At 37.6% G+C, this 10,725-nt stretch overlaps 1 protein-coding gene across 1 annotated transcript; it reads left to right on the top strand.

Annotated features, from left to right (window-relative positions):
* The first annotated feature begins 289 nt into the window (after window positions 1-289).
* Window positions 290-7,868, top strand: LOC118816711 (sterile alpha motif domain-containing protein 9-like). The gene is made up of 3 exons (XM_036583250.1): window positions 290-644; window positions 726-795; window positions 5,086-7,868. The coding sequence occupies exon 3, from the start codon at window positions 5,390-5,392 to the stop codon at window positions 7,847-7,849; it is 2,460 nt and encodes an 819-aa protein (XP_036439143.1). The 5' UTR covers window positions 290-644; window positions 726-795; window positions 5,086-5,389; the 3' UTR covers window positions 7,850-7,868.
* Window positions 7,869-10,725: the final 2,857 nt, after the last annotated feature.

The following is a 10,725-nucleotide window of genomic DNA, read 5'->3' as shown; positions in this document are numbered from 1 at the left end:
TACAAGCCGAACAAATAAAAGTTACAGATATGTAATAAAAGAAGGTAACACTTTGGCACAATCCCATTTCACCCCTTGCCCCTACCACTTAGCCCTTAGGACTTTGTTTTGCGCGTTCACGTCTAGGGGTAGGGTGTCCCAATTTTGGTTGAGATAGACCAAAGAAACCCACAAATGTAAGTATTTTCCCATTAAAAAGTTACCAAAATCATTGTATAATCTTTGTTTGATGTGGTCTGGTTGCTATAGACCTATGGGATTATTATGGAGATTAATGAGGGTGTGTTCAGGTCTAGTTGAAACAGGACTATGAGGTTATCTTGTAGATTAATAAGGTTGCCCTTAGGTCTGGTTAGTAGACAACTATGGAATTATTTTGGAGAAAAATGAGGCAGTGGTCTGGTCTAGTTGGTTTAATAAGGTTCAGAGTGAATGGTGTGTATTCGTATCTAGGCAGTACACTTCTTCACAAGCTCATTAAAGGTAGTCTTCACTTTCACTTCACTGAAGATGAAAGCATAGCATCTGTAAGTGGGTGGAGCAAGATCATGTTTCATCTGATCAAACTAGAGACAATAGACTTCCCTGTCATAAAAGCCACATTCCGATCACACTCAGAAGGAACTCTACCTCTCAACAGACAGGTGAGTCGATGAGAATCAATCAGTACAATGCTGAGATTATATACTGTAAGATTTTTCATTTTCATCATTTTTGTTTCCTAGGAAATTACTGGCATTCCAGTTTCTCTTCTTCTAAGCAGATATAACAGGCTGGGCTCCAAGGTACTACACGGTAATACAGTTTGTAATACTACTACAGACACAGAATTACTGTTTAATGAGTTTATAAAATTGACACTGTGTTTAGCCCATCATTTATAGATGAGATGTAGAACAGATTGACTTCAAAGTGATTAGAAAAGGTTCACAAGGTATAGTGTCTTGCGCTCAGTTACTGCACATTCATTTTCTTTTTAGATCTTACATTAAATGTTTCTAGCAGTCAGTTTTTTTCAGTTTTTGTATGTGTCGATGTTGAATAAACATAGTATGTACAATATTATTTTCTGCTTGATATACAGGGTGTCTTAAAAGTAAGAAAACACATAAAATGAAAGTTGATTGGCAGACAGTGATCCAATTTTAAAAATCAGGAATTGTGATATGGGCTAACAGGTCCCGCTTTCCCCAGAAATCTAAAATTGGACCATCGTGTACCAACAGTTTTCATTTTCTATGGGTGTGTCCTTACTTTTGAGACACACTGTACTTTGTAGATTATCTAAATATACTTTAAGATGATTCATCCCATTAGACTTACCTAGTATAGGAGGACGTAACACAAAAGATGCAATTATTTCAATGCAAAATACAGGAGCAATGTTCAGGGGCATGCAAAATTTAGGCTGCTTAGGGGTGTAACAATCTTTAATTATATGCAAGCTAGTTATTTACTGTATAAAACAATCTTGCTCTGTTTACAACAGAATATTTCAAATGACAACACTTTTTTTTTTTATTTTCATTCACCTCTTGAACAGGCCAGAAAATAAATAAACTCAATATAGCAAAGAGTGGCAATCCATGGGGTCCAAGCATTGTTTTGCAATTATGTTGTAAAGCCTTATTTTTATGTAAAACAGTCTTTGCAGGCTCTCTCAACATAATGCATGGCAAAAACATACTTTACAATGATAATAATCATAAATAATAATAAAAATAATAATAATCATCATTTTTATTTATATAGCACTTTTCATGCCGATGGCAGCTCAAAGTGCTGTACAGACAGGTGATAAAACATAGTTATACAAGAAATCAGTATTTATAGGACAAAGGACAAAGTAGTCCCTTTGGTTTACAGCTGAAGTGAAAATAGCTGTAAATCGAAATATACAGTAGCTTGTGCAACTTATCACATGCACATTCTGGCAGAGTTGTTCAGAAAAAGGAGTTCTGTCATTTGAAACTCCTCTGGAGTTCTGTGATTTGAAATATTTCCTCTGTTTCAAACAGAACAAGAGATATTGTGACATACATACACAAATTACATGGCTTACATATAATTAAAGATTGGTATGCATCTATGAATTTGCATGCCTCTGCCCCCTAAGAAAGGAATCTATTTATGTTTCAAGTCTGGTCACAATGAAACAATGGGTGTGTCCCAAAACCTAGTGAGCTCTCCAAGTAGCCACTGTCTACATAGGCAGCATTCCAGCCATCATCTATCCTGATAAGACAGATAAATGAGACACTCTAGTTAGACAGCAGTGATGTCACTGCTTGTTCCCGCCCACTGCACGAGACCGGCATTTACTTACCTCAGCTGTCAAAAGCACATTTAGCCAACATGGATCTGCTCTGGCAGTTTATATAGCGATTTTAATGGTATTTGCTCTGAATGAAACAGCAAAATAGACAATAAATGCTGAGATTAAAGAATATGAGCGATACTTGCTGCTCTTAAACAGTTAAAATTTACAAATGTAAACTTTCCTCTAAGTGGGGGGGCGATCAACTGTAAACCCTTTCTCTATATCATACAAGGCTCATTAATCTCCTAGCTGCGAGTTTGAGAAAATCATTTTTAAGAACAGATACACTTTTATTTGTTTTGAATATTTTAATAAGACATTCACATTAATACATACATCAAATTAAAATCTACACAAACTACACACAACTGCAGATAACTTGCATTAACCAAACAGAACAATGATATACACAACTACACAATTTAATAAATAAATATACAGTTAGTCATTCACTAGCAATCAAACTATTTAAACCAGCTATATACAATAGTACAGTAATTATTTAAGTAATTATTTTACAATGAAATTACATAAATATTCATATACATACACATGGACCAGCCACTTCATCAAGTCCACTTCTCTGTATCTTCATTCTTTGTCCATTTAATCAGCTCCACTGACCATATAATTTCACTTTGTAGTTCTACTGTTACAGACTGTAGTCTGTCTGTTTCTCTACATACTTTGTTACCCTGTTCTTCAGTGGTCAGGATCCCCACAGGACCACCACAGAGCAGGTGTAATTTGGGTATGATCCTTGGTGATTGTTGTCAGTCCCACTCCTGGATAGTGGAGACTTAAAATAAATGCAAACCTGTAATCTAACCTCAGTTTGCTTTCTTTTGCCTAGCTGAATTATACTCAAGCATTTTAAAATATTTAAACTATGTTTAAAATGCACTTTTTATGTTTAAAAGAGATAAATTCTTGATTTTTTTTAATTACAGTACTAATCTACTATTAATCTTCACCTCTGTCTTGAAACTTACCTTGTATTTCTTTTAGGTCATGCCACCTTTCCCTGTAGTCCCAATTCCAAAGGATAGTCCTATTAACAAACAAAATGAAATCAGGGGGTTTTTCCTTTTTTTAGAGAATAGGTAAAGAGATTAAAAGATCCAATATTATTCAATTAAAATTCTAACCAGATTAGGGAAGTGCTCAACCACACAAGCAAATTGCTGTTACATCTTATACTACATATCCTATACCAATGTTACATCTTATACTGTAACTGAGAAAGCATGTCTAACTCATTGGTGTCTAGCCGTATCCGAAGAGTGTGGCTGCATGTTTTCATGATTAATTGTTTTCCTGATTAAGAGGAATCAGGGGAGCTCCTGCTTGTTTCCAGTGAAAACCTGCAGCTACAGCCTTTGTGAATAAGATTTGAAAACCCCTGATCTAACTGTTCAACCAACACCCTAATTTTCTTACTTCCTAGCTGACAAACCAGAGGTTTTCTCCCCGATACACAGCTTCGCTCTCTATACGAGCCTTTATGAAGGCTTAGAGCGCTGATCTGGTCCCTGAAAAAGGGGAAACAACTTGTGTACGCGACCATGGACAACTAAATAGCTAGCCATCTAACCGTTAGCAATTTACAGAAAAGCACCATTTAACCCTTATTATTCTGCCAAATCATTCAAGACACAAACAACCAGATCAATGATTAGATCACGCTACCTCGTCATTAATTAAAGTTTGACAAAACCTATCCCTAGTTAAGCTACTTGGTCATTAGCCAGCAAGTTTGTTAGCCAACTGGCTATTCAAAACAAGCCTAAACACAGAAAATCAGAATAACTTACATTTGAAGATGACTTCGCTGCTTGGCAAAGCGCTTCTGCCCGCCATCTTCAAACAAAAGTGTCGCGTTGCGTTACGGTATTGCCTCAGCAGCTGAGGAAACATCCAATGTTCTCTCATTATTCGGCCTAAATGAGAGTCCTTAGTACGCAGCATATTTGAGATATCTAAGAATTGGGACAGATTTCTTGTTTGGAGTGCGCATATTGTGATGTAAAATGCTGTATATGTAGAGAGCTCACAAGGTTTTGAGACACACCCAATGTATCAATGAGTTTTAGCCAGGTGAGATTGAAAAAACTCAATTATGCTGTTTTAATTAATTTAATTTAATTTCAGATTTAGTAGCTAGTAAAAAGTGTTTTGCATGTTATAGCACCCAGTAATAAGGCATGTACACCAAAAATATGGTGCATAGGTTCCATACCTGTAATGTTTCCAAACAATCAGTTGAAGCACTAATTTGGAGCCAGACCAAATTTTAAGTTGGGCATATGGGTGAGCAGTATAAATCTCTGTGCAACAGACAGTGTGGGTGCTTATGAATCACACAGTTACAAATAATCACATGACAATATGAGCATTTTTGAATCATTGTCATGTATAAGTTTTTTCAAGTGTCTAATCAGAATCTAGTAGGAGTCATTTCACACTGACTAAAACTTAACTGTGCAAAAAACCTATGAGTAGTTTACACTGCAATGTACACATTTTCAGTGCAATGTTGTCTCAAAGATTGCCATGAGGAAAAACCATCAACACTGAATGGTGTGATTTGTTGGAAAGATTTAAACTTATTTTTTCTTTATTTGAAATCAATAACATACATTATAGTACATGCAAAGAGAGGTAGTTATCTGACATGTTAAACCATGTTGAGGATGTTGAAATAAATAAACGTTGATTTCACATTTTCAACTAATGATATTTCTTCATATTTTTCTCCCTTTAAGGAATTTGGAAAATCACAGTTTTGGTCTACATAAATTAAAACCAGTCAGGGGTTTACCTCAGAACTCAGACCTGATGGAATATTACACTGTCCCTTCACAACATGGCAAACAAATGCCATTAAAGACCGTTGTTAGAGATCGTCTGTCAACCCTTGACGTTGTGTGGGCTAATAAGTTTGAGGGTGAAAACATCAGTCCAGAAAATGCCAAAGAGAAAGAATCAGAATTTTACAGAGGTTCACCACCACAGTGGCTGAACTTCTATTGGGCTGAAAAGGAGGGGTCCCCCTTTGTTAAACGTGATATGTATGAAGTAATACGGAAGAAGATTGACATAAACAAACAGACGAGCAGAAGCATCACTCATGTCAACTTATTCCACCGACCCGGAAGTGGAGGGTCCACTCTGGCCATGCAGATACTATGGGACCTGAGAAAAAAGCTCAGGTGTGCCAAAGTGGTCGCTTCTACAACAGACACGAAGGCTGTTGCATGTCAAGTGGTGCAGTTATTCAGTGCAGGTGGTCCTGAAAACCAGAACACTGTTCTGCTTCTTCTAGACAATATAAGTGATGAGCCTTCATTTGAAAAAAACCTTGAAGACAATCTCATTGATGAGATAAAGGCAAGAAATGTCACTACCACTGTCCCTGTGGTCATCATTTTAAACTGTGTCCGTCAGCTCACAACAACAAGGAGCACAACACTGTGCACAAGTCTTTCAGAAGAGGAGAAAAACAAACTGAAGGAAAAACAAGCTGAAATCATTCAAAGACATGGAGACAGACATACTAAGTTCCACGCTTTTAACATTATGCTGGGCAATTACAATCCATCTGTTGTTACAGAGATCTGTACAATTCTCCATCCTATTAAGAAGAGAAAGAGGTCTCGTAAAGCGCAACTTTTAGCATATTTAGCACTGATTAATTCATATGCCCCTGGTTCTTCTCTCTCCCCTGATATATGTCAACGGTTTCTTGATAAGAAAAGTCTTGGTCTTGGCAGCTTCTCCTTGGAGCATCAAATGCAACCCTTCACAGACATTCTGGTCATATTCTCTACCCAGGAGAAAGAGAACAGGGGTGAGGATCACGTACGCATGGCACACCCCATGATTGCTGAGGAATGTTTACAATTACTGACTTCAGCTGGTGTAACGAGAAGTATCATCACAAGGAATCTCCTGACAGACCTCTGTGAAAACCCAGTGCCATTGTATTTGGTAAAAACCATCAAAAAAATACTCACAAAGCGGGAAACAATACAGGACAAAGATGAATCTGAAAGAGAAGACAAGGAGACAATCAAACGTGAGTCTGGAAAACAGGCTAAATTTTCTAGATTGATCCAAGACATTAAAGCAAAAGAAAGCACACATATGTGTGTGTTAGTCCTGAAAAGTGCCTCAATGAAACTTGATAAAGATCCATTTCTTCCACAAGCTCTAGCCCGATTCTATTACATTGAGGAGAAAGATTATAAAAGAGGTGAAAATTGGGCTAAAACTGCAATTGAGAGGGATGAAAAGAACTCTTTCATTAGAGACACGCTTGGACAAGTGCATAAAAACCACCTCAAGAACCTTGTCATGAATACAGAATGCTCACCAAGACAAATCTTGACGACTGGAAAGAAAGCGACTGAGTCTTTTGAAGATGAGGCTGAAGCTGCTGTGAAAGAGCAAGCACCAGAGATGAAAGATCATGGTATGACAAATATATCTAACTCCTTTAACAACAGGGGCTTGTACGGCTTCCTGGAGGCTGCAGACATCATTTTCTACCATCTTACAAAACAGAACATGGAATGGTCCAAGGTTCTTGCGCAAGAAATAACCCCTCAGACGTTCTTTAAGTCTTGTCCAGCTGAAAAATGTGAAAAGTATACTGCTCTACTTACTAGTCTCAGAGATGAAGTTGAGAAGAAGTTTGAGTTTTTTGAACAGTATCTTACTTACTCAAAGCCAAGCATTGACAAGGATGAGCCAAGTTACTTTCGGCCAAATGTTGAGAAATGCTACAACAAATATGTAACCGAAAGTGGGCCGGAAAAAACACCGCTGCAGATCCTGAAAGAAAGAAAGGTCAGCACATTTGCAGGACTGCTGCACGCTCCAGATCCAGACCTAGAACTGATCACAAAACAGTTGAGAGAATTACATTTGTATTCACCGACTGATGCTGATGTTGTCCAAAAGTACATTCTTGCGAACATCATCTTGAGTCAAAGAAATGCCACATCTCCGGTGCTCAGGCCACTGGGAGAACTTCAGTCCATTCTAAAGGGATTCTGGGAAGAACAGAAAGACAAAAGAAGCCCAGAGTTCTACCTCTTGGTCCTTTTGCTGTTTTGGCCTGATGAGGAGCAGGTCAAAGAGAACTCCCCAGACATAGCCGAATGTGTGAAGTATATGCTTGTATCATTTGAGAGGACGTACCAAAATTACCTGCGCTCCCGCTTTCTGGTGCCGCTCTTTTTCCTCAGAGGAGGGCGAGGCCTCCAGAAACTTGTCCATACATCACGAATAGACAAAACCTGCATTGATCGTATTCACAAAGGAGATGAAAGCACCGAAATCCCAGGTCTTCAACGTGTGCATGGATGGGTGCAAAATTACAAAGTATTTTTTGTTAAAGGATTAAAGGGGATTGAGGTTTCTCCCCAACATCCAGCCAGCGTCCGTCGCCAAGGAGTGGTCTCTTTCTATCTTGGCTTCAACATCAAAGGACCTGTGGCTTACAACATAAGATATGAGCTGTAAATGTACAGTACTGCGCAGAAGTCAGAGAGTATCCTTCATTTGATTAATTCCTAGTCAAAATGACTAAGAAGTACATGTTATTCATTTTACAGGAAATATTTGTGAAGAAAAAAGATGCTAAATAATCCTCTTGCATAAGAAAGAGTAAAGTCGAAAAGTCACAGGAAAAAACAGGAGTGTCCAAAACCAGAGCTCTAAAAATTACTATTAGATGTGGAATATATCTCTGCAGATTCCTTTGGAAAAGCTGAAAGCAAGTCTCCTGAAAAGAATGGAAGCTGTAATAAAGTTAAAAGGGTGGATACATTTAAATACTGAAAATATTTGTTGTTGTTGAGGCTTCTGAAGATTAGGATTCAGTCTAGGTACAGGTATCGATGGAATACCTCCATCAACTTCCAAATAGGACTCAGTTCAGAGACATTCTAGACCTTTAGTGTAATTCCAGACACGTGTATAAGGTTCAATTAGCTAAGTAGTAAATGAACTTCCTTTCACAAGGCATGAGTTAAAATATGTCTTTGGACCTTTTCTGGACTGTTTCTTCTTTGCTCATTTGCATAAAGGAATCACATTCATGTTTCAGCAATGTCATACAGTGCAGATATGCTGGAGCAAATAGTGAGTTATTAAAGAAGTTCTTTAAAAAGTCCAATGATTGTTTGGCTGATAGCTTGACAAATCTGACCATGTGAAGAAGGAAAGAATTGGTTTTGAGTGTTGTCTGTTTTTAAATATGAACTTCTTGGTGGGGTTTAATGTGGATTACTTCATTTACATGGAAAGTGTAAACACGAATGACTAATTTTATGTGCTGTTTAGTGACATTTAAGTTGGACATTGACATGAAAGTAGACAATATCACACTGTGTTGTTTTCAATAAAGGACTATTCTGATGATAATTGCCGCAAGTATTTTTTGCTTGGAAATAAATTGACAACTGAAATCTGTGTGGCAGAATTATGAAAACTGTTGTTTTAAAAACCTTTGTTAACAACCCTGTAAAAAATCAGTCAGGCCAACAAATAAAAGCTTGCGTTTTTAGTTCTGCATCCCAGTTACATCAACAAAACAGTTTAAGTTGAGCTTACTTCAAAAATGATACACGTTATCGTTGCCAGTTCCCGCCCACAGGCCATGACTCCCACTATCACACAGTGTCCCTGTGCCCCAGCTAGGAACACTGTGTGGTAAGAGGGCTCTTAGTCTACAGGTGGAGCTGACAGTGACTAAATTGGGGGAGGAACTACAATTTCAGCATATAAAGATAAAACCACTTTCAGAGAAGTTCAACCTAAACTGTATTTTGTTGACTTATGTTCATTGCTAAAATTGTAATTTAGTTGTACATTTGAACTAAGTTGAGAAAATGAAGAAAGCTATGCAGGAGGTTGACTTAAAAGTTTAAGTAGAATTTTTTAAAGTGTGTTGTTTCGCTGAACCCTCCAGGGACGTGGGAAGGTGTTGAGGTTGGGGGTGCTGAATTTTTAAGCAGCATATGTGTGACATATGTGTTTTATTTTTACGTCCAGGTAGCTTTAGGGGGTGATTCTGAACTGAATAAGTTAAAGAAGAGATAGAAGAAGAACCTCACCATCATCTGCTTTCAAAAGTTACAATGCAAAGTTGGAGTGAGACTATAAAATAATTAGTTAGATTTTTTTCAAAACAGATTTTAAAGATTTAAAAATGTTCATTTATACCTGTAATAATAATATATTGTTTATATTATATATGTAGATAATAAATGTACAGTGAACTCCAAATGAATTTTAGTTTTTTCCCTTTTTAAATTTTTATTTTGGAAAAAAAAAAACTTAATCTGGTCTTGGTCTTGACTCAGACTCAGCTATTACGAAGTCTTGTTTTTGACTCAGACTTGATGTATCCAGGTCTCAGTCTTGACTCAGACTCGCTGTGTCCAGGTCTCGGTCTTGCCTCAGTCTTGCCTCTGTAGTGATCTTGGCTATAATTCAACCTGCTGCAAAAACATGTGCTGTCCTGCAGCTCCAAGGCAAGCTCTGTTTTTACTTATATAAGATAAATGTAAATATGTTGGGTTTCATGACATCACAAAGACACTGAATTTAAAAGGGCTTGTTTTGTAGCATAATTCACATACATGGAGTGCACAGACATGGGAGTAAAGATTTTGAATCTTTAACACTTTTATATACTATATCAAATTCTGTTTCAAATAAACAAGGACAGTTCAGTTGGCCATCCTATGAACTCTTTAGTGTACTGCAGGGACAGCATGAGGCTCTTTTCTATGCATTTTGTATGACCCACATGAACGTTAGAGCTATAAGTTTTATAAAACAAACACAGTGAAGTTCTCAAGCCTCCTTAATGGTTGAACATAACAGTTATTGCATGAAAATGATTTTTTTTTTTGGCATTACTGTGTAACAATTTCACTCCCCCAGCTTATTGTTTTACATTTTAAAATAAAAAAAACTTAAGCCTGTTGCTCCAAGTAAAGCTTTTTGCATTATAATTTGTTTTTCCACAAGAGGTCTCATAAATTGTAATTATAAAGTCCAATAGGCTACTGCATAAATCACGCCGCACCCCAGAGCGTGCATTTCTTTTTCTACCCTTATTACGACAAATCCCGCCCTCCTTCGTGAGGATTGGTCAGCCGGTCGTACTCACAAGACGTCCGCCAATTCTCGCGTACACAGCAGGACGACACTAGCCAATAAGTGCAAAGCGGTGAAATTGAAGCTTGCGGCGGGATTTGAGGTGAACCGAGCTTCTGAGGGGACCCTGGTTTCTTATCTGAGGTGAGTTGACTGTGCTGTGTGACTGACATATCAGCTTAAGTGTCTAAATGGCTTAGAACCGGTTTCATTTTCCAGGAAACGCCAGC

The sequence above is a fragment of the Colossoma macropomum genome, unplaced genomic scaffold (assembly GCF_904425465.1).
Source record: "Colossoma macropomum unplaced genomic scaffold, Colossoma_macropomum, whole genome shotgun sequence".
NCBI lineage: Eukaryota > Metazoa > Chordata > Actinopteri > Characiformes > Serrasalmidae > Colossoma > Colossoma macropomum.
This window is presented reverse-complemented; position numbering and strand designations above follow the sequence as displayed.

Coding starts and splice junctions, on each gene's coding strand:
- LOC118816711 (XM_036583250.1), top strand. CDS start 5,390: ATGTATGAAGTAATACGGAAGAAGATTGACATAAACAAACAGACGAGC.